Source organism: Triturus cristatus, chromosome 3_1 (genome assembly GCF_964204655.1).
Source record: "Triturus cristatus chromosome 3_1, aTriCri1.1, whole genome shotgun sequence".
Lineage (NCBI taxonomy): Eukaryota > Metazoa > Chordata > Amphibia > Caudata > Salamandridae > Triturus > Triturus cristatus.
This window is the reverse complement of record NC_140583.1, coordinates 1,029,747,809-1,029,773,022: the sequence shown is the minus strand read 5'-3', so window position 1 is coordinate 1,029,773,022 and position 25,214 is coordinate 1,029,747,809. Positions and strand designations below refer to the sequence as shown.

General features: G+C 44.3%; 1 protein-coding gene across 1 annotated transcript in view; it reads left to right on the top strand.

The window, feature by feature from the left end:
- Positions 1-24,524, top strand: part of LOC146861441 (NXPE family member 1-like) — a 110,827-nt gene extending 86,303 nt beyond the window's left edge. Inside the window, exons 4-5 of the mRNA XM_085646242.1 lie at positions 5,039-5,257; positions 23,989-24,524. Of these exons, the coding sequence (XP_085502368.1) occupies positions 5,039-5,257; positions 23,989-24,524 (755 nt within the window). The remainder of the gene's footprint in view (positions 1-5,038; positions 5,258-23,988) is intronic.
- Positions 24,525-25,214: the final 690 nt, after the last annotated feature.

Below are 25,214 nucleotides of genomic sequence, written 5' to 3'. Positions count from 1 at the left end.
ATTACCACCCCTCCTAAAAGAAATGAAGAAGAACGTCCTAGCAGAACACATAGAAGCCAGCACGAACCACAGCAAGAAACTCCTCACTATTGTGAAGGAGTTCTCCAACCCCACAGCTGCCAAGACTGACATCACTGCCTCCCAAGAACTGTGTGACACCCCGGAAGACTTCTTCCATGACAAGATCTTAGTCGCCTTCAAACACAAAACCCAAACACCTGTTTACCCATTGGAACCCTCTCACAACACAAAGCACAATCTCCATCATGAATTCCATGCACTTGGAAGCCCCCATGGATCCCTGTCCCCGCCACATCTTCAACCTCAGGAGCAAGACGATTGGTGACAAGCTCAAGAAAGTCCTGAATACCTCCATCACTTCGACCTCCTTCCTTGAGGACTCAAAACATGCTGAAGTGAGGTCCCTCCTGAAAAAACCATCCACCAACCAGCAGTCTCCCTAATCCCCTTTCTAGTGAATATTCTCGAAGCGGCAATCAACGAGCATCTCACTGAACAACTGGAACACAACAACCTCCTGGACCCCTCTCAACCAGGATTCCGAGCTAACCACAGCACTAAGACAACCTTGATCTCAGCCACCAATGACATCAGGGACCTCCTGGACCGCAGCGTAACAGCAGCCCTCATCCTCCTGGATATGTCATCCACCTTCAACACTGTCCGCCATTGCATCTTGATCAACAGACTCCACCACATTGGAATCCAGGAAGACTCCCTTAAATGGATTGCCTCTTACCTCACCAGAAGAAGCCAGATAATCCTTCTCCCACTATCTACCTTGGAACCCAAGAATATTATTTATGGCATCCCCCAAGGATCGCCCCTCCCCCACACCCTCTTCAACACGTACATGACCCCCCTGGCCAACATCGTGGGATTGCACAGACTCAACACCATCTACTACGATGACACCCAGCTCATCACCTTGCTGTCAGAATACCTTTCCACCACTAGAGCCAACTTCCACAGATGTATGATAAATGTCACTGACTGGATGGAGGAGAACTGTCTCAAGCTCAACACAGACAAGACGGAAGTCCTTATCATGGAACTATGCTTGGTGGCCTGCTGAAGTCGGCCCATCTCCCCCCGACCGACAACTCCTCCAACCTCGGCATCATCTTGGACAGCAATCTATCTATGAAGAAACAGGTTAAGGCAGTCTCATCCACCAGTTTCCACACCCTACACATGCTCCACATGACCTTCAGGTAGCTCCCAGTCAACATCAGAAGGACAATCATGCAGGTACTCATCATCAGCAGGCTGGACTACAGGAAGACACTCTACATAGGGGGCACCACACAGCTCCTGATGGGACTACAGACAATATAAAATTTTAAGGCAAAACTCATCCTGAACCTCTCCAGACAGACCCACATAACCCCCACACCTCAAGAAGCAACACTGGCTCCCAATCCAGAAGAGATGACAGTTCAAGATGTTGACCCACGCATGCAAAGCCCTGCACAATGAAGGACCAGCATATAGTAACACATGCATAACCTTCCACAGACCACTCACACGCTTACGAACTGTCTCCCTTTACCGAGACAACAGTGAAGGGCACTTCTTCTCACAGCTTGAGGTCAAAGTCTGGAATGACCTTCCACTGCACCTCAGGCCCTCCTCATCCTGTGGCGGTTGGCATATAAGGAGGGTGGTGTGGTGGGGGAGACAAAAATAAAAGTATACAAATAAGTAAAGAAAAAATAATCCTACTCTCTTGCTGCTCCCGAGGACACTAGATCCCTATGTTGTCTCTAACTCAGCTATCTTAGACATCTGGATTAGAGAGGTTTAAAATATGCATGTGTGGCTGGCCATCGCAAGACAGCTGGCGAAAAAGACATGTGCACTTTCAACTTAAAGTGCCCTGCCCATCACTGCTTTCTGCTGCGACCTGACCGACAGTAGCAGAAAGCCGAAAGCCCTGCCCCTCGTCCTGACGCTTGGATCAGGACGGGGTTATGAAAAATAAAATGGTAATCAATTAACTTTTTTACCATTTTATTTTTTCTATCTCTGGGGGCTTTTTTTAGTAGGGTGACGCTCCTTTGCCTTAACGGAGGAGCTGCCCCTGTCCTCATCGCTCCAGCAAATCAGGAAAGTACACAAGATCTGGCTGTTCGAATGAACAAGATCACCACAAAGCAGCTATCAACTCCAGTGCCTTGAGACCCTCACAGGTGATTTGCTGAGCTTTATCAATTCCTGATTGCCTGATTGAAACATGTGCATAAAAAAATGCGGCAGATGTTCTGGTGAATGTTGGTCCCTCTTTGAAGATTCACACCGTGGTTGGGTTTGCTGTAAAACTTTTTAGAAATGTCATCAATGCTCATTATGGCAGAGTATGGGATAAAGAGCGTGTTGATGTTTTGTGTCATAACAGTAGGATGGGTAGAGATGGAGGAGTGCATTCCGATAGTGAATTTAGTGGAGTTATGAATGGTGATGGCAATTTGAGTGAGAGTGCCATAACAACAGAGCATGTTGTGTGCAGGAGACGATTAAGAGTTGTTAAGAAACCACAGTTTGTTTTGGATTTTGCACTGCATTGACATATTAAGTGTCATAGTTGTCTCACTGTATTAGTAATCTGGCATATTTTGCAGGACTGGTGACTCTTTGCATATAATGTATTAATGTTTGCTTTATGGGGAGAGAGAAGTGTAATATCTTCCTTTGCTGTGTTCTTTTCTCTCCAAAGTAATGATTCATCCTGCAGACTGGAATGTAGATAAACTAGCATTCTAAGATTCCAGCTGTAGTGGGAGGAAGTTCAAGATGGATAGCTGTTCAAATAAGGAGTTTCTGCTTACTTGAGTCTCCAGCTGTCTTCATGAAAGTGCATCATTCTCACCACAGGGTCTTTTGTCCAACTCTCTTCATCTCTTGTGGTCTTATCTGCTGCCTTATTTGCAGTATTGTATCCAAATCTGGAGCCTTGTGTGGAATATCAGGTCTGGCCTCAAATATCTCTCATTGAGTGCTGCATTAATCTGTAAACACCTCATCTCAAATATCACATTCAGGTCCAGAGACTAGACCTGAAGCATTATTTTCCACTTCTAGTGCCCTTGCCTGGAGTATTTCTTACATCTGTGGATTCCTGATCTTGATTATCATATCCAGCTCTAAAAGACTCCTCCAGAGATTCACATCTAGCACTAAATACCCATCCAGGCATCTAATGGATAGCTCTTCGTACCTCATCAGAAAAGCAGGACTTAATAGCTTCAATTCTAGAGAAAACCTCTAGAGTATTGTATTGAGCTACAAATGCCTCATCTGGCGTATCCTTTCATACTTCATGTTCATCAACACAAGGATTGTTCCCAGCACTTGTGGACTCTTCTTGAGGTTTGTGTTCAGATATAGAAATTTCATCTGGAGGATTATACTCTTCTCTGGAGACCTCTGCTTGTTCATAGTATGCAGCTATGGAGGGCTTATTTAGAATATCATAATCAGTTTGAAAGACATCCCCCAAGTATTTTTCTCCAGCTCCCGAGGCCTGTTCTGGAATATTGTGCAAATGTATATGTGTGTCACCTGGAGCATCATACTCAATTTCTAGAATAATTATAAGTTCTGTAGAAACAATAGGACCTACCCTGTCCAGCTTTATCATCTAGGAAATGTTCCCTAGTTTTAGAGGCCTTATCTGTTGTATCCCTCTGTGGAGTTCCCAGCTCTGTAAGTATTGTGCCAAAGTTTGGAGGCCATACCTGGTGTATTGTGTGTAGCACCCAGGACTTTCATCTGAAGTATTTTTTACACTTCAAGAGACAATAGCTGATCTATTGTCATCCGTGCTACAGGCCTCACTTGAGATTAGCATACGATTAAGGACTAATGGACTTCAGTGTCAAGTTCAGAATAGTTAATCTATAAATTAGTCTCCCTCTTTAGTGTCCCAGACTGACACAGATTGGAAGCAGTCTAGAAATGCAGATACTAATTTAAACCATATGCTACAAGCCCAGAAGCAGGTTAATGAAGGGGCCTGAGTCGGCATCACACAAGTAGACATATTCTGAAGGGCTTAACGCAGCACAGAATAAATGTTTATTTAAATATATGAGCATTGTACTGTTGCAGTATGAAAGTGAGCACTCATAGGAGAAATGAAGAAGCAACTATAGACAGCATAACCTGACACATAACTTAGCAAGGGGAACAATCATTAGTTGGAATTAAAATACATTAATAGGGACAGATACTGACTGTATGTCATCACAAATTCAGAGACTGTGAGTTCTCTGCGTTGAAATATTATGGAAAATAGATAGACGATATATATTGATAAAGGCAAATTTCTATGTAAATCTTTTCTGCAGTCACTTTACGGCTTTCGGTTTTCACAAAGGACATTTAAAGGTAATAAAGTTAGACTTTTGTCTCAGTTTACCTTTGTGAATCTGGTCATTGATGATATCTTGGATTCAACTGTTTTTCCCACATTTGCTGAAAACTGGTGCGCAGATTTCTCAAAAAAGTAAATTAAAAATTATTTATCTAACATTAAACTGGCCCTCTTAAACATCTGGAGCCCTACTGACATAAATTTCAAGAAGCGTACTTGGGTCACCTTGGGGCTGATGGTGGCAAAACGCAATATTGCGTGATTGCGGAAGGCTCAGAGCCCACCTGGGATCGAGGAATGGGGCAAAGATATGGACTCGTGTATGGTCACGGAAAAATCCGTACATGAAGCCAGGGGGTGCCCGAATAAATGGACGCAGGTCTGAAACACATACAGAGGTGAGATATGTGAACCTCCAAGAGCGAGCGCAGATATTATAGATGAGACCTGAATATGTCTTAATGGGGACGGAAAGTATTGTTTGTGACCGCCATGTCTTCAGTAGCATTTGTAATGTATCAGTATTGCCATTGTACATGTACTGGGATACCTTTATTGATCATGCCTTGATTTCAAGAAAAAATATTTATCAAAAAATAAAAAATAAAATAGAAAAAAATATATTTATCTTTTGTCTTCTAGAGCGAAATCAGTCCTTGATGAAGACTTGCAGGACTGGAATGCACTCCCCATTTCCTAGTGGCTATTTCTTAGGAAACAAATGGCACCCTGTTTTTTGCAACATTACTGCATTTAAAAATTCTGAAGAGAAGCGAAACTGCCTGGCAGGAAAGATGGTCTTCCTCATGGGAGATTCAACGCTGAGGCAGTGGATTCTGCACTGCACTGCTGTCATGAAAAGTAGGTTTACTCTTTTGTCTGGATGCAGTCTTACATGCTTAAATTGCAACTTATTGCTAAACATGTTCGCAATAACACAAATTCAAATGTTTGCATGCTTCTTAATATTTTTAGGTAAAGATTGAATTTTAAGACTGAATAATCATATTCGATCTTTCATGTACGATTTTCCCTAAGGTAAAGTGTACATAGCAATATTCTATGCAAATAGTGGCTGGTTTCGCATACTTGAGGCTCGAAGGTTTCATCTTACCTGTCTCAAAACTGCTTGGCTTAACAGTGCATGAAGGAAGAAAGGCAGAGTGTTCCTTCCAGCGACTTGTATTGAAGGCTGCACTCAGACCACTGCAGTCCAGTGCATTAGTTCATTAAGTTGTCTTGCTCGTCATTTTCTCTGAGAAATAAAGAGAACTGCTGTTTATGCCTCCATGTATACAGACATAAACCGCCTTTTTCATTTTCAGATCAGGACAATTGACAATAGTTTTCTGCTCTCTTTGTTTTATCGATCTGAACAGTGACATGTCTAGGAGCAGGTGAAATTGTACTCGCAAAGTGTTGTAAAGTTTACAATCTTCCCACATTCCAAAAGCTGCAGATTTAGTTGAGCCTGTTAAATCTTTGTCATGCGGAAGCAAATCGCACAAAAAAGATATGCTGAAGAATATTTTAGTTTTTTCTTTTTTTCCATGTATTCTCCCACAAAAAGTTGTTTTTGAAGGGGATGTCTTTTTTTCTCTAACCGTCTCCTACATTTGCAACACTTTTATCCAACTTTTTACAACTATGCAACCATCATGAAATTAGCCACATTTGTTAATCTTTGCAAAAATTTCACAAAGTATGCAGCGGAAATAGATTTGCAGCTTGATTGGTGATGGCAGTGACACTTTTAAACACTGACCAGTCGTTGGTGGTTTAATAGAGCCGGCTCCAGCAACGTGACAATACAGAATGGCACAGAGTACCATCGACCTGCTGAGAATTGAACCCCTGAATGTCAAATTCGAAAATTTGTTTCCCAACACACTACAAACCCCTACAAAGCACCCATTTATAGTATTTTTTCAGAAAAAGCATATAGCCGTGCCCAAATCATTGAAAAGGAAACAAAAATATCCTCTAAGTTGCTCTTGCTACAAACAATCATTTTCTTGGCCTGTGGATTAAATATAGTGGGTCGGTTTCAGAAAGAGACAAGCTACACCAGACTTCAGAGCCCCAATGAAGGCAAAACCGGACTTGGGTTGCTTCTTTGTGAAATTCTGCACAGGGTGAGCAGGCCGTAACTGGTACGCTGGAATACACGCAATATAGTAATGCACAGACACAGGTATGCTGGGTGACGCCAAGTGACCACGGGAGATCACTCAGCTTTTATTTATTCCATTGGTGTGAGGCCGGCCCTCTGGTTGTGTGTTTGCAACAATGTAGGGTAGAGGACATATGGCACTCTACATCCTTTCCAACTTTTACTTGTATAGTACCAAAAAACCAGACCATTCACAGGACTTGGACAAAACATACATAGTTTCTCAGTCTCTGACAGGGTGCAGGTTTGGTGATTCGTCCATCATACCTCTGGCTGTGACAACTTTCTCATTTACTCCCGGCTTGTCTGGTTAAACCTCCTTGGATGGCGGGCATGTAGCTACCATCTTTTCTTGGGGCAATAGCTCTTAACTTGCACTTGCCGACCATGAGTCTGTATGGGGGCTGGACGTAGCTGCATTAGGCATAGAAGCATCTTTTGTTGCCCCTTGACTGACATCCAGATCGTTTCCATCCAACTTGGAATGCTTGAACCAGGACTCATTTCTGGATACTGATGACCGCCCTCCTTGAACGGTGACCATGGTCCCTTGAATGTTCATGATCTCGCACACTTCCTTTTTGAATTGAGTGAGGAACTCCACCCTGGGTGTCGGTCCCTCATGATCAATTTGTCACCAATGGCTAGGTCCATCACTGTGGCTCTGCAGTTTTGACTCACCCGGTCATTTGTGGCTTTTCGCCTCTCCAGCGCAGCTTGGAAGGCAATGAGAGCTGGGCTACAACTGAGCCTTACTGGAATGATGTCTGTAGGAAGGTGGAATCTGACCATGGTTGCCCCCACTTTTTTCCTGGTGTTTTGAGGGTTTTTGACTTACTTTGGCTGGGGACCTGCTATTCAGGTCCCCAGCCTATCTGCTTTCTCTTATAAATTGATTCCCTGTACTTTAGGTACATCACAGATTGGATCCTGAGGTACCCTTTTGAGTCCCTAGTATATGGTATACTATGTACCCAGGGCACAGGTACCCCAGAGGCCTACCAGGGGCTGAAGCATGTATTATGCCACCCCTGGAAAGCCACCCAAAATGACACCACAGGTTTGCTACTGCAGCCTGGGTAAGGTGGTGCATGCACCCCTTACTGAGATATAGGTTCACTATATCTCACCATATGCTGCACATACAAACCTTTCAGTCACCCCTATGGCAGGCCTTATCAATCCTGAAGGCAGGGTGCTTAGTTATATGTGAGGGGGTGCCCAGGCATGAGCTGAGCCCCTCTGCAGCCTTCGGAATCTCTTCTCCGGGGTTGTCAGTAGTGCAGCCTGACCATATACTCTTAAGTGCATTATAACCAAACGGTAAATGCTAACTTTGGACTGGCTGCATGGACACATGTCGTGTTTGGTGTCAAACACCTTGGAATCATACCCCGACACCATGATCCCACCCTTCTAGAGGGAGAGACATGACAGTACTGGGCTACCCATTAGAAACTTAATAGAGCCCTGGCATCACAAAATGGATGCTGCAACCACAGACACGGGTCTGGCCTCCTGCTGCTGACTGAAATTCCGTCAGGGGAGGCCTGGACAATAGGTTTCCTGTCACAGGGAGAAGTAACCACCTCCCAGACAGGCTTATGTGTATTGGGGCTGGGTGGAGGCACTCTCTGAGTGCTTTGAAGTCCTTCACTGGGGGCACATTTGGTGTCCCTGTGCATAGTCCAGCTCAAACCGGTTCAGGGGCTTCCAACCCCTGCTCTGACGCCAAACTGGACAAAGGAAATGGGTGTACCCACCCCTCTTTCCAAACCCTCCTATAGGTGGGTCCCCAGAGCTAGTCCAACCCCTTCCTTAGGTATAAGTAAGGATGCCCTGTAACCGGAACTTTAGATTACCCTGGACGAAACTCTGAAGCTGAATCCTGGACCTTCAACACTCTGCTCAAGACCAGAGGACTGAAGAAATCTCCCTTGGGGTCAAGGAGTGACTCCCCTGCTTGACAGGCAACAACAAAGCAATTTGCCGGTCTGCATTATCAAAGCTCCCGCTGGACTCCGAAGTATTTGCAGCCCAGGAAGAGGATTTCCAGACATCTTAGAGGCCGCCCCAAGTCCCCAGCAAAGCTGAGACCCACAGCCCTTGTGAGTAGTGTGGAACCGGAACTCTTGGTTACTGTGCATTTCTGCAAGTGCATTGACTTCTCGACATCTCTTGAAGTTGTGCTTGGGCTGACTTGTAGCCCCCACCTCGAGCACTAAATCCACTGAAGATTGTTGGCCTGGTCATTCCGAGTGATGCGTGGGCCACCATTTTGTGTTTCATCTTGAGGTCCCTTCGCGATCCCTGTCCTGTTGACTGGTGGGTCCCTGAGAGGGTAGCTTTGAATTTTCTTGAGCGATCCTGGTTGCTCCAAACGTTCCCCAACTCCCTACCGAGTGGTGAGTCCCTCAGACCTTGCTGGTCTGCACCAAAGCATCATTCTTTTTTCTGCGTGGGTTGCTGTTGCCAAGGCTTGTTGTGTCCAATCCGGGCACCGATGCTGCAGCACTCGACATCCTTTGTGGGATAGCTCGAATCCAGCTCCTGGTTGTCCTCGATGCCTCCTGGTCCTCGTGGCTGAAGACTCAAGCTTCACATCTTTCACCTGAAATCACCCGACATTGGTGGGCATCTGTCCATCGCCTTCCTGGTCACTGGCTAGACTCTGTCCCCTCTGCTTTCAGGTTCTTCTCATCTTCGATCCAGGCTTGGATCTCTTCGTACACTTCGCATCTTCACGGCAGCAGCACTTCTTCGCCAGCTCCCACTGAAATCGACGGCGCGACCCGACACCAAAAAACACCTATGCACCCGGCTTCCCTGGGTGAGGTAAAATGAGTACTCTGGTGCTCCCGTGGGTGTTAGCCCTAGAACTTCCTAAGACCAAAAGTGTTTGGTCCTGACTCATTTCTAAGTGTCCCTAATCTTTAAAAATCTAACCGCGACTTTCCCTATAGAAGCTAACGGGAGCTCGCGGCTGTGTTCACACACTGCACACGGCCCCCGTGGGTCCCCTGTGTCGCTACCTTGGGTGGTTCCTTGGGGTCCCAGCGATTCTACAGGCTCTAGGCCTTGTGTCTAGTTAAGTTGTGGTTCTTATACCAGTATTTTAGTATATGGTTTGGGCCACCCCAGGGGCCTGACGTGTATTTGTGCTATTTTACTGTGATTATTGAAGTGTAACTTATGTGTTTTGACATCTAGACTCATAAAGAGACTAGGAGGGTGTGTTTAGTAATAAATACATATATTTTATATATATATATACCTGGTGTGGATATCTTTCATTTAGGAGCTCAAGAGATTATAGACTGGTAAAACAAGCTGCTTTACATTCCTTCAAGACTTAGCCTGAAGGCTGCTCTACATAGCTACCACCTTATTGGTTATAGGTCTATAACCGATAACCAATATGGGGTTGTTTGGACTGATACAAGGTGCCCACTATAACTAGTGGACAGCATATATTAGGCCAACTTCTCACAATGTCTCGCACACCTCTCCACAAAAACAGGTCACTGGGGCACTTCCGGTGGTACTTTGGGGTGTCTGTCGATATGTTATAAGAAATCGATGCAGGCAGCATTGATCATCCTTCTTGCACTCCACCCCTGTGCCTAGCGCTCAGTTCAGGGTGCACATGAAGCGCTCACCCTATCTATTTGCCTGAGGCTACTGTGGGTTTACATTGCGATGCTTTAAATACAAGCTGTTAAAGTGAGACTGAAATTTGTGTCTCATTGTCTGTCTTGATCTCATTGTGATGTCCCAGCAGTGCAAAGACTCTCTATAGAGTAAGCTTGACATATCTAAATGCAATTGATTGCACCAACTGCGCCACATGATACTTGGTGCGGCTGTCCACCATAACAGCCATGAGCCTGCCATCAGAAAAGCTACTAAAATCCATGGTAATGCATGACCATGGCATCAGGCAAGCTTCTTCTGTGATTACTGGGGCTGGGGGTAAATCTCTGTTCGTGATAAAACAGGAGGGGCATTCTCTGACCTTCTCATTTACCACTTATCCATGTTCGGGAACCATACCTTGTCAATGAGACAGCCTTTGGTCTTCGCGATTCCCTGGTGTTCTTTGTGTGCTAGTTTGACGACTGTGGCCCACAGGCACCTTGGTGGTATGATTTGTCATCCTTTGAGTTGGAGGCCTTTGTCACTCATGCCTACTTCATCCCGTACTCTCCAGAGTTGGCTCATTGCTGCTTGATCATCTGCACTGGGGGCTTTTGCCCCGTCTAGGAAGTTTTATCATTGTCATTTCCTGAGCGCTTCTTTGGCTGTCAGTATGCTCATGTCTTTATTGGTTTATGAACAATTGAAGTGCTAGAACTGCCCTTCTATTAAAGCTACCATATTATTCTGGAGTACACATTTAGAAAACGTGAAACAAAATGTGTCAGAAGCAAAAATTCATTCCTTTGTTTGATTGAATCAATATTTTATTAATCTAATTTATAGGTCTTTATAACCTTCCTGTTGCCCAAGGGGCTAAATATTTAGAAAAAATAATAATTAATAGAGTATTTACAACATTTGTACATTCAATCCTGACATATCACATACACATCTCATGCAATCACATCCATTCCTACTATCACACAGACTTAATTCACATTGAAGCACAATTTTAACATTCATAAGACCACAGAGTTAATTATAAGAGCGCCAAGTTTGACTTCTAACACTTCTTAATTTTCGGTATTTTAGCCTCTTGTGGTCACAGTATAAGGTCTACGCGTTTCGAGACCCATGGATCATCGGGTCTCTCTTCAGGACCTGTGAAATGATAATAAACCTAAATCAGTTTGGGTACTTCCCCTTAACCTCTCACAGAAATCTTTGTGAAGGAGCTCAATTGATTTACCTTGTGTCAGGTGGAGACGGACGGGATTAGTCTAAACAAAGAAGAAATAGTGAAAGAGTGTAAGGGCAACCATACCTAATTTAGAAAGAGAAGTGCATTCAGAAATTGAGTAAATTCGGAATTGACTTACAGTTGAATAGGTTTGCTCAACCAACGTGAGGAAATTTGTTTGTTTGACAGGAAGACAGCTGAAAGGGCTGAACCTGGTTAAGAAATTGAGAGAGCAACAAACATGGCATCAGATGGAGCTTAATGCTTTGGAGGAAAACACCTGGGTGCGTCGCGTGTAAAAGCCAGGGTTTACCTTAAGAGGAAGTCTCTTGTGGTAGTAATTGCGTTTAGGCGTTCGCTGCGGGGACGCCGCTTTTCATCAGAAATGGTGATGGTCGACTCTGTGAAAAATCGGTAAGTTATTAGGAATGTTAGGAAACGGAGAGGGGGAAATTAAACAAAGGGCTGATTAGACCGTAGTCTCAATCTTCCGGCGTTTCATACCTGTCGAAGTCAGAGGGTTTTATGCAAGGTGTCCGTTCGTTTCCGTGTTTGTTCTGCCGATTTTCGTCGCAATGATGGTCCCTTGTTGATGACGTTTTAAGCGTCTTGTAGCTAATTGGTGGAGGAATTGGGCATAGAAAGAGGACTGATCGAGTCGGACATCCTTCAGAGGATAGCGATTCGCACAGACTGGAAAAGTAATCAAAAGGCGGTGATTCGTTGCGGTCTCCACATAAGGATGATGGAACTCACGTACTAAATTCCAAGAGATTCAATTAAGTTGCAATACAACGTGGTCCGTGGGTTAGATGGTCCGTGAGCAAACATTTCAGATGTAATACTCAAAAAAAAGAAGGGAGAAAGTAAGATCAATTTTGTTTATCTAGTGGATGATGTAGTAGAAGGGTGAACGACCCGGTAAAGGTGGAGGGATGGTTCCTATGGTAAAAGTTGACGTGTCCTCATGAGTACTAGTTCAATGAGAAAGGGGAACAGGATAAACTAGTTCAACTCGCATGACATCATGTGTCAGTCCGTGGATATTGGTTATGGTAGTGTGTGTTATTTCGTGCAGGTTGGTTGTCCTTTCGACACTCATTCTCTTTAGATGGTGGATTGGAAATGATGGTACTTTAGTTTAGAAGTAATACGGTGCTGGTGTTCTGACCATGTACTAAGTTAGGTTGTATAATTCAGAAAGTTCATTCAGGCCTTTGGTAGCAGAGTTAAATTTGAGAATGAGCATGGCTTCTGTTCTAGAGAGTTTTTGCTCCAGGTCGCCACCTCTTGTGTCTCTATTTACTTTGGCGATTACTGTCCATTTTAGATCTTTGATTTGGTGGCTGTTGGTTCGCCAATGGTTGACCAAAGGGGCTGATATAACATTGTTGTTGATCCTAGACTTGTGTTGGGACATTCGGATTCGAATCTCTTGGCTAGTTTTGCCTATATAGACTAAATCACACGGACATCGTATGGCATATATCACTGATTTACTTCGACAGTTGGTAAATGATTCGTGTTTCCAGTAAATCTGATTGTGTTCAAAGAGATCGCCTTCGATAGTCGTGTCACAACATGCACATGAGCCACATTTGCGATGGCCCTGAATGGGATGTAGTCCTACATAATCCCGCACTGTCGGTATTTTTCTTGGTGGCATGGCTGCTCGGATGATTTGATTGGCAATATTGCGATCTTTTTTGAATGCAAATAAAGGATTTTGTTTCAGTGATACGTCTAGATTTTTTATTAGATGCCAGTTCTGTATAATACATTTTCTCATAAGATTGGAGTTAGGACAGAATGTCGAAACACAAACGATCCTTTCTAGTGGATGGCTCTCTCTCTTTTTTAGTAGATCTTCTCGGGATGACCACCATGCTCTTTTCATTGATCGTTTTAATAGTTTCGTGGGATATCCTCTCTTCTTTAAATTGTCACATAGTGTAGTAGCGTGGGCCATGTATTCATCCTTGAATTGACAGTTCCTTCGAATCCGTAGAAATTGTCCGAAAGGTAAATTGTCTCGTAAATTTCTCGGATGATAACTTGAATAGTGCAAGGTTTTGTTCCTGTCTGTTTTCTTTTTGAACAAGGTAGTGGCCAAGCTGTTGTCCGAGGGATAGATTTCTACATCCAGAAACGCAATTTTGGTTTGAGAATGGTTAAGAGTAAATTGGATGTCGGCAGTGCGATTATTCAGCCAATGATGGAAGTTTTTTAGGTTTTCAAGGGGACCAGTCCAAGTCATGAAAACATCGTCAATGTAACGAGTCCATTTGCCGATGTATTGTGAAAAGGGATTATCATTATAAATGAATTTCTCTTCATATTTGGCCATGAAGAGTATCGCTAATTCCGGTGCAAATGGACATCCCATAGCCACTCCCTTGACTTGAAAGTAGAATTCCCCATTAAAGTTGAAGTAGTTCTTTTTAAGTGCAAAGGTGGCAAGTTTCATGATAAATTCTGTTGGTACTTTGGGGTTCACTCTTGTTTCGAGGTATGATTGAATAACTGAAAGCCCGTCATCCTGAGGTATTTGTGTATATAAGGAGACTACGTCCAAAGTAACTAGATGAAATGAATTGGGGATGTAATGTATAGATGAAAGTTTGTTGAGAAAATCTGTAGTATCAGCTAGGAAAGATGGTACTCCAGCTATGAATGGTTTGAGGAAGTAGTCTACAAATTTTGAGATTGGTTCCAGCAGAGAGTCGCAGCCCGATATAATTGGCCTGCCGGGGGGTGATGTTTCATTTTTATGGATTTTTGGCAGGACATAAAATAAGGGTGTCCTTGGGTTCTTATTTTGCAAAAATTCCAATTCTTTTTTAGAGAGATAACCTTCATCGAAGCCTTTTGATAAAATCGGAAAGAGTATGTGCTGAAGATCAGACGTTGGATCTTTATTCACTTTTTTGTAGCATTGGATGTCATTCAATTGTCTGGTGACTTCTTTTACATAGTCCTCTTTGTCTAGAATGACTATGGATCCACCCTTGTCAGCCTGTTTTATCACTATAGAAGTGTCATTTTGAAGTGTAGAGAGGGCTTGGATTTGATTTTTTGTCGTGTTGAATTTTATCCCATGTTTCTTGTTTTCCATTTCTGTTATGGCTGACAGTAAAGTTTTTTCAAAGATGGTAACTTCCTTTGGAATTTTATTCGTGGGTGGGCAGAAAGTAGATTTTTTCTTTAGGCCCGTGTCCATTGCAGGCTCCATGGGAGGGTTAAGTGAGAAAAATGTTTTAAGTCTTATTTTCCTGCAGAATTCCATAGCTTCCATTTTTAGTCGTACAAAATCGGTATGTTTTGTAGGGACGAAAGATAATCCTTTTTCTAGAATACTTGATTCGTCTTTTGTTAAGATTCTTTCCACCAATTAGCTACAAGACGCTTAAAACGTCATCAACAAGGGACCATCATTGCGACGAAAATCGGCAGAACAAACACGGAAACGAACGGACACCTTGCATAAAACCCTCTGACTTCGACAGGTATGAAACGCCGGAAGATTGAGACTACGGTCTAATCAGCCCTTTGTTTAATTTCCCCCTCTCCGTTTCCTAACATTCCTAATAATTTACCGATTTTTCACAGAGTCGACCATCACCATTTCTGATGAAAAGCGGCGTCCCCGCAGCGAACGCCTAAACGCAATTACTACCACAAGAGACTTCCTCTTAAGGTAAACCCTGGCTTTTACACGCGACGCACCCAGGTGTTTTCCTCCAAAGCATTAAGCTCCATCTGATGCCATGTTTGTTGCTCTCTCAATTTCTTAACCAGGTTCAGCCCTTTCAGCTGTCTTCCTGTCAAACAAACAAATTTCCTCACGTTGGTTGAGCAAACCTATTCAACTGTAAGTCAATTCCGAATTTACTCAATTTCTGAATGCACTTCTCTTTCTAAATTAGGTATGGTTGCCCTTACACTCTTTCACTATTTCTTCTTTGTTTAGACTAATCCCGTCCGTCTCCACCTGACACAAGGTAAATCAATTGAGCTCCTTCACAAAGATTTCTGTGAGAGGTTAAGGGGAAGTACCCAAACTGATTTAGGTTTATTATCATTTCACAGGTCCTGAAGAGAGACCCGATGATCCATGGGTCTCGAAACGCGTAGACCTTATACTGTGACCACAAGAGGCTAAAATACCGAAAATTAAGAAGTGTTAGAAGTCAAACTTGGCGCTCTTATAATTAACTCTGTGGTCTTATGAATGTTAAAATTGTGCTTCAATGTGAATTAAGTCTGTGTGATAGTAGGAATGGATGTGATTGCATGAGATGTGTATGTGATATGTCAGGATTGAATGTACAAATGTTGTAAATACTCTATTAATTATTATTTTTTCTAAATATTTAGCCCCTTGGGCAACAGGAAGGTTATAAAGACCTATAAATTAGATTAATAAAATATTGATTCAATCAAACAAAGGAATGAATTTTTGCTTCTGACACATTTTGTTTCACGTTTTCTAAATGTGTACTCCAGAATAATATGGTAGCTTTAATAGAAGGGCAGTTCTAGCACTTCAATTGTTCATATACTACAGGCTCAGCTTAACTGCTCCCAGCCCTCCTCCATTAGTGTTCATCATGTCTTTATTGGTGGCTTCATGAATCTGCTCTAGAGAAAGCACTCTTGGCCAGGCTGCATGAGCGATTATCTGCACAAATCCTTCGACCCCCTCATCATCCTCCTGTGCTCTATTGGTAGTTAGAACTGACAGGTACGTGGAAAGATAATCTGTTGTGTTTTTTACCCTGGGCCGCTATACAACTTCGAAGGTGTACACTAGAGCTGTACCCATCATTCGATTTGCTCTGGTTAATTTCTGGCAGTGCTGGCAAACAGGGGGATCACTTGCTTGTGGTTGGTCACCACCTGGAATCTCTGCCCGCAGAGATACAGATGGAAGTGCCGGCATGCCCATCGAATCACCAACACCTCAGGCTCGATCTGGACGTATTGGGTCTCTGTGTCAGTGAGAGCCCGGTTGCTGTAGGTGATGAGGATCCACAATCCTTCTTGATTTTCTTGCAGCAGTACAACAGGCCCACAGGGCTCACATCAACCACCAGGTCTGTATTCTCTTGTGGGTCAAAATACGCCATTATTTTATTGTCTAGTAGCGCTTCCTTCACCATCTTGAATGCTCGGTGACTTCTGCTGTCCCACTCCCAGGTGCGGTTGCGCTTTGTTAGGGCCTGGCGAGGTTCCAACAGAGTGCCCAGGTTGGGGATGAACCATCCACAGTAGTTGGGCATCCCCAGAAAACTCCTCATCTCCAATGTGTTTTGTGTGACTCCCACAGTTCTTATGGCTTCCATTTTCTTTGGGTCAAACAGCAGACCGTCGCCCATGAAGTGATACCCAAAAAACTCAACAGTGTTCATGTAGAATTCACACTTCCCTTTGTGGTGGGTCAACCCACAGTCTGCCAGCCTCTTGATTTCATCCCTCAGCCTGGCGGTCTTCCAAGGTGTCAGAACATATTAAGATGTTCTCGCTTACATTCAGCACGCCAACTAATCCGGACAAGATCTCCAGAATAACGTCTTGGAAAACTTCTGCAGCGGAGGAGATCTCGAAGTTAAGGCATTTGTACCTACGAAGGCCAATATGAGTTGAGAATGTGGTTATATACCTGCTTACTTCGTCGAATTTGAGCTGGTGGTAATCCGCATTCAAATCCAACTTGGAGAAACAACGAACTCCATTGAGGTCTGCCACTTTTTCGTCAACTGTGGTGGTAATATGCCTATCAAGGCAAATGGCTTTTATCTGGGAGCCGTAAGTCCACATAGAAGTTGAAGTTGAAGTTGAAAATACTTATAAAGCGCACTGCGGCCAAGCGGTTTCCTGGCGCTAATAGATTACACAGGGCAGAGGGGAGGGCAAGGAGGTCAGTGAGAAGAAAACGCCAGGGTAAACAGGTGAGTCTTGAGTGCCTTCCTAAAATGTGAGTAGGAGGTAATAGATCTAATAGAAAATGGAAGATCGTTCCAGAAGCAGGGGGCAAGGACAGAGAACCTGGTGCCGCCTGCTCTCGACTTGCGAAAACGGGGGGTGATGAGAAGAGCCTGGCTGGAGGAGCGAAGTGTGCGACTGGGGATGTAAGGAGTGACCAACGAGTTGATAAAAAAAGGGGCAATGCGGGCACGGGCCATGAAAACTATGCATCCCATTTTGAAGAGGGTGCGATGCATAATGGGAAGCCAGTGAAGGGATTTAAGGAGGGGGAAGGAGTGATGATATTTGGGGAGCTGGTGGATAAGGCGAGCCGCCTGATTCTGGATGGTCTGAATGCGCCGCAGCTCGTAGGCAGGGACACCCACATAGAGGCAGTTGCCATAGTCTAAACGAGAGAGAACCATGGCTAAGATAATAATTTAAAGGGCATCCAGAGAAAAGAAACGAGAAATCTTACGGATAATCCGTAAGGATAGAAAACAAGAAGAGACAACGGAGCTGATCTGAGGGCGCATGGAAAGGTCCTGGCTGATTTTGATGCCAAGGCTTCTGACTGAGGCAGAAGGGGCCGGGGGGGAGCCAAGGCTGGGGGGCCAGAAGGCCGAGAACCAAGGGCTAGAGGTCCCACCAGTCAGGATCAGCTCCGTTTTATCCGGATTGAGTTTAAGATGGTTTAAACTCATCCAGTCAAAAATAAAAATAAGTGTACTTTGACATTTGGGAAGGGGATTGGGAGAGGAAGAAAGATCAAATATTAACTGGAGGTCATCCACGTAGTTATATACGAAGACCTCCAGATTGAGCAAAGAAGCAATGAGGGGGTAAATGTAAAGGTTGAAAAGAAGAGGGGAAAGGGAGGAACCCTGGGGGACCCCGCAGGACACTGTGCGCGGCGGGGCAGAGAAACCAGAAAGCTGGACAGCCTGCGACCGGCCTTGGAGGAATGACGCGAGCCAAGAGAGGGCGGTGCCCTGGATGCCCGCCGCCCTGACACGATCGAGAAAGATGGAATGGTCGACCGTGTCAAAGGCGGCGGAAAGATCAAGAAGCACCAAGGCTTGAGGGCAGTTGGAATCCGCCTTATTCTTGAGCTCATCCAGGACAGAGAGAGCCACTGTTTCGGTCGAATGAACCGGACAGAAACCAGCTTGGTGGGAAGCCAAGAGATGGTTATCCTCAATATATGTAGGCAGGCAAGAGGTAATGTAGCTCTCAAGGATCTTGCCTAAATACGGGAGCAGGGAGATAGGCCTAAAATTAGAGGGGAGGGTAGGGTAGGGTCAGATCCAGGTTTTTTTAAGATCGGGATGACCATGGCTGATTTGAATTGAGACGGCACTATTCCCTGAGAAATAGATGAATTCAAGAGGACCAAAGGGGGGTCAGGGCAACCAGCGAGAAGCTCTCTTAGGATGCGAGCTGGTCCGCAGTCGGCAGGAGAGCCCGATACAGTCGTATGGCCCCTGGTTGTTTACGGTTGGGAGCGACCACTAAGTGTGAGGCTCACAGGGTAGGCCCAGTCACCTTTTCAATGCCCTCAACTGCTCAAGCTGGTCCAGTTCCTTTTTGACAAGTGGCTGCAAGTGGAATGATACTCTCTGGTCCCTGAGTGCCACTGGCTTGAATGGCTCGTTGAAGTGGAGCTTTACCATCATGTCTCTGAGGTGGCCCAGACCTTGGAACAGTTGTGGGAATTCTTTGAGAATGTTCATTGCATAAGAGTCATGCACTTGCTGCACATAGAGGACCAATCTTAAGTCCTCAGCTGTGTGGCATCCAAGGAGGGTCCCAGTATCTCCTTTGGTCACATGGAATTTGGCCTGTGTGATCTTTCTCTTGATTCCTACTGTCACCACTATGACACCTGTTCCTCCAAAGTGTAAACTATGGCTTTGGTAGGGGTTAATGCATATGGAGCTCTGAGCTTGCGGAACTCGGTCATGTCCATGACATTCACAGACACCCCTGACAGTGATGTGTATCCCACCGACTGATACGGTGCACATTGGAGGGGGTCGCTTAGAGTGAATTTCACTACCAGCAAAAAACACTGTGAAAACGTCATTGTCATCTTTGGGATGATACGGGGCTTCCAACTGCCACGCCGAATGCCCCACTTTTTCTTCATCAAGGGACATCTCGGAGGGTCAGCCTTCCTCGTCCTCTGTATTCTGTGCCTGCATTCATTGCACAACTGCAGCACACCCTTGGGAAGTGGTTCATGCGCCGCACTTTGAACATGATCTCCCTTGTGCTGGGCATACATTGGGCATGCGGTGCATCAGACCGCAGTTCGCGCACCATTTCTAAGATTGCTTGGGGATCGAATATTTGCGTGACCTAGCAGGGCACCATTGGATGGCATCGACCTGCTCCTCCTTGACTTTTACTGCCCGGGTCACAGGCGCCGGGGCTGCTCCTCTTGATAGTGCCACCTCCATGTCTTCAGCCCTGCTCTCAGCTAGTTCATAGAACCTAGCCAAGATCAGAATATTGTCCAGGTAAATGCCTGGCTTGCGCAGTATAATCTTGTGTAGGGCTGACAAACTTGAACCTTGAATCAATTGGGCCCTGAGTTTATCGGGCTGGTTAATGTTTGTACAGGTGCTTGACAGTTTGTGTAGGTGTGCATAAAAAGTATCTACAGCAGACTCATCATCTGATTGGTGGGCTATTCTCAGTTTAAATCTTTCATAACTGGGGTTAAGTTGTGGGTCGAAATGTCGGTTGAGAGCTGCCACCACTTTATCAAAGTCATGGTCCCCTCCTGTGTTGGGGAGGTGTTCAAACAAGTCATATAACTCTGCACCACCCCGTGGAGCATTATGGATCTCTTCACTGCCCTGTCTGTTTCACACGTGTAACAAAAATAGTTCTGAAGGCACCAAATCTATTGACACCAGCATGGGGCAGCTGTAGTGGGATCTACTTGTTGGCTGAATGATGGCAGGGTGGCACACTCCGTGGTAAAGAAGGTGGCATTGAACTTGCCATTGGCCAACATTATCCTGCGGTCAGGTGTTGATAGTGTCTGTTTCTCCAGTCAGAGCTACACAGCTGTGTGATGTATTTGGCAGCCTTAGTTGCTTCCTCCTTCTCAATTGTCCCTTTGCCCCTGTAATGTTACTAAGTTGACCATATGAATAATTTGCCACATGTACAAAAGTTGGAGAGATGGCACTAATAACCTTAAATGATAAAGAAGAATAAAAAAAATTACTTACCATGTATCACCAGAAGATCAAAATTACATGTAAAACTTACGTGACCAATCAAATTGGCCAGGCTGGAAATTCTTCGAAAGAGCTTTTTAAAGCACTTAAAAATGTATTAATCCTCACACCTGCTCTCTGATGATTCAGACTTCGCAAGAATTATAGAATTTTCTTGCTGATTTTTTTTGAGGATAAAATCTAGTTAATTTACCAAAACTTTACCAGTCCACTGAACTAGGCTAAAATGGACTTGAATTTCAACACTCCTTCCTTCAACAGTGGTTGTAGCATGGGAAAGCTCAACACTCTTTCACTTGAAAAAATACAGAGATTGTTAGATAAAGATAAAACTGCCTCTTCTATGGATCCATGCCCGCCAAGGATCTCAGAAGTACTTTCTAAGTAAATTTATCCAGCAATCAGATCACTCTTCAATCTATCAAATGAGAAAGGGCAAATTCCTTTGGCCTGGAGATCCACACAGGTTATGCCTATTCAAAATAAGGCTAATGTTGACCTTTCAATTCTCAGAAACTCCCTGTCCATTTCCCTGCTTCCACTTCTAGGTAAATGGCTGGAAGGTCTAATTAATAAACAGCTGTCAGACTACCTTGAAGAAAACAAGATCCAGGACCCATCATAAATCGTAGCTCAGATTTTAGCACAGTATTGAGATAGCCTTGGTTGCCATGACAGACTCCAAAGAATGTTCTCTGAATATCAGCACTCCATCTGTGCTTGTGCTACTAGACCTTTCTGCACTGTGTCGGCCTGCTAGGTTGCTTCAAAGGCTAAACGAGATATGGATTTGTGGGATAGCCTGAGAGAGGCTCTGAGATTTTTTGGAAGATAGATCTCAAATTATCATGTTGGGTGCTTTCAAGTCTTAGGCCATGCTGATTGACAAGGAGGCCCCACTTTATTTAACATATATATGGTCCCTCTTGCCAAGATCATCTAAACATTTGGTTCTGAAATTTTGTCTGATGCTGACGACAGTCATCTGCTCATCTCCTTTGACAAAGACGTGGACAAAGTGAAGGATCGCTTTTCCAGTGGGATGAAAGCAATAGCAGAGTGGATGTCAAATAACTATCTTCAGCTAAATACAGAAAAGACAGAGATTATGTTTTTGGGGAAAGCCCATCAGCTCTGGACCCTGATCTGTGGCCTTCAGAATTAGGTTATGCCCCTGCTCCCAGTCAGATTGTAAAAAATCTTGGCATTAGGCAAGATCAAGCTCTAACAATGAAAAAGCAGGTCCTATTCACCATGGGTACTTCTTTTATATAATGCACCTACCGAGTAAAGGACTTCCTTTTCTCCAGCTTGTGGCTAGGAAAACCTCGGTGCAGGCTCTCGTTTTTAGCCGGCTGAACAATGGTAATGCACTATTAGCTTTCACCAATGAGACATTATTGTCCAAATTACAGGTCGTAAAAAAATCCAACCGCACAGCTCATTTTTAATCTTCCCTCGAGATCTGCTTTCACCACACTTTTGAGAATGCCACACTGGCAACCTATCAGAAAGAGTATTATATCTAAAATATGTTGTTTAACCCACAAAGCTTTAATGGGGAAAGGTCCTAGCTACTTACATCAGAAGCTCAAACGCTATTATCCACTCAGGAACTTGCAATCCATGGATAAAGCTTTACTTACCATCCCTGCATCCAGTGGTCAGGGTGTGGAGTAAGGTCTTTCTCGTATCTGGCTCTTACTTATTGGAATAACTTGCCATTCCACATCTGAACTTGTACTAACAACATTAAATTTAAGAAATGACTAAAGACTGATTTGTTTTAACTCAGTGTTTTGCTCCTTTTGCTCACGGCTGGGCTTAACTCTGAGGTACCCTTGAAGAGGTAATTCATGCACAATATCAAATTAAATTAAAATAGCATAACATACCCTAAACAGTGGACTCACTGCCTTCAGATGACCACTGTGTGACTACCAGTGCCAGGCACCCAAAATTCAGGATTGCCTTTAGTCTCCTTCCCTTATGACTGTCAAGGCGTACTGCCATGCAGCAGTTAGGACCATTCACTCTGGGGCTCTCCAATCCGCAGCCGCCTTACAGCGAGAATCACCCAGCATGGGCACATTCAAAGACCCACATGCAGCCGCAAGCCTCAGTCGAGGGCCTCACTGCGAGCGACGTGCTAGAAGAGATGATGATTTCTCTGGCTGAGATGTGGCACAGGGCCTCTAGGTGGTCCTGTGGTGGTGCTGCTACATGATCTTCAGCGACCTGAGCTCCTCATTCCATGTAGCCCACATGCGTGTCAATGCAGCATACCAGGCACAGAGGGGAACTTACTGGGATAAGAGGTCCGTCCCACACACTTGCATGCGGTGCACCAAGTTCATGCAACAATGGGCAGACTACACAGCAACAGCTCCTCATGGCGTACCACACCAATTTCAGCCGAGATGTCGGGGAATGCAGGCAACTTCAGCATATGAGGCTTGACTGACCTTGTTGCCGATGTAAAGTCCTGCACTGGGTGAGCAGGCCACAACAGGTATGCTGGAATACACACTACATAGTAATGCACAGGCACTGTATGCTGGGTGGTGCCGAGGGATGACGAGCAATCACTCAGCCTTTATTTATACCATCAGGCCGGGCCCAGCCATCTGGTTGTGTGTTTGCAACAATGTATGATAGAGGCCAAGTGGCACTATACACTTGTGTTCCGGTTCAGTTAGGGTTTGGCTTGTCATTTTCTGCTGGACTGTACATATTGGAGCGGGGTTAAGACTTATTTGCATATGGTTGGACCCAAACTGAGGTGGCATAGTTGAGATAACCAATGGACTTGATTGTGGCCCTTAGAATGGCAGTGGCTGCGATTAATTCAAGCATTCCACCAATCGCTTTGTTGTTGCTGCAGTCTTTTTAGAAGTAAATTATTTTCCAGGGTGAGAGAGGAAGAGGCTAACCACAAAGACATATTTTTCCTTTGGAGAATTTTTTTTTTAAAAATGGCAAGTGCATTTGTAATTACTTGGCAGACTTTTGCAGAAGTAACTATACACATACCTGTTCATACAAAAAAGAATGAATTTAAAACATTTTCTCAAAGTACATCTAGAAACCTATGGCTCTAAAGGGTTACTTGCCATAGCTGGGAGATTTTGTGAATTCCAAAAAATTAGTAGATCTGTGTCCATCTGAGTTGGCAAACCTTCTGGTTCAGATTCACTATTTTCATGGGACTTAAATACATTATCTTAATGTTGTGGGGCGAACTGTTGTTGTGGGGTGAACTGTTGTATTATCTGCTATAATAAACATTAAAACATTTATTTTTATATTTCTCTATCAGCACTGAAGTATTTCAACCTTCATCGCACTGGTTTGGAAACCAAACTATTGGCACTCGACATGGAGAGAAATATTCTAGTGCAATGGAAAAGACATGGGTACCCATATATCGCTAGCGCTCACTACTCAGTTAAAGATGTGAGCTACATCGCTCATGACATCGACCAACTCAGTGGAGGTGGACACTTTGTCATCATCATCAATCTCGGCCAGCACTTCCGTCCATTTCCAATTGAGGTCTTTATAAGAAGAGCAATGGATGTAAGATATGCCGTGGAGCGCCTCCTCCTTAGAAGCCCTGATACAAAGGTCATCATCAAAGCTGAAAATACCCGGGAGATGAATATTGATCAGGAGAGATTTAGTGACTTCCATGGTTATATACAATACCTCGTGGTGAAGGAGGTCTTCAATGGTCTTAACGTGGGTGTGGTTGATGCTTGGGACATGACCACTGCATTTGCCACGCATAATGTTCATCCACCTGGGACTGTGGTTATGAATCAGGTAGATATGTTCTTATCTTACATCTCCTAACATGTGGCAGAACAATTATATTAAAAGGTTTCATATGGGGAGTTTAAGGGAATAACAGATGGTGAAAAATTCAGGGTGGTCCACTCTTCATTATTCCTGATTCTGCTGTAGGACAGATGGACTCTGCCTTCTCTCAAGTGTTCTTCATGGGCTTGCTTCCTGTTCTTCTGAACTCTCAGGGACACAAAAGACTTCCAACTCATCACCTACAGCTCCGGGGCCCATTTTCAATTTGCTCCAGACTCCTAAGGGGCGCCTCTTCAGTCCTGGACCCTTGGAAGTGGATTTTGGACCCTTGAAATCAAGCTTTCAGTCTCTTTGCAACTGCGAACAACACTGTTCGCTCTGGAATTGCGCCAATCACTTGAAGGATAAATGAAAAATAGATGATGCGACATTGTCTTGTCATATAGCAAGTATCGCCACCTGTGACCGCCTGCTGTCTGTGACACCCGGCCAAATCTTCACACCCACAACATCATTATTAGCGGCGCTCTACTTTCTGTTGCGAACCTTCTCCCTTGCAAACGGGATTCTTGCTCAACTTGAGAGAAGAACTTCAGCGGGACATGTTTGGAACTGTATCCAACCTGCGCTCATCGTGGTCGGCCTGAACTTTGGATTATCCCCAGTCTAGCTCTACCTCTAGTAACCTATTAGCGTTATTGACTTCTAAGCACTGTTTTTTGT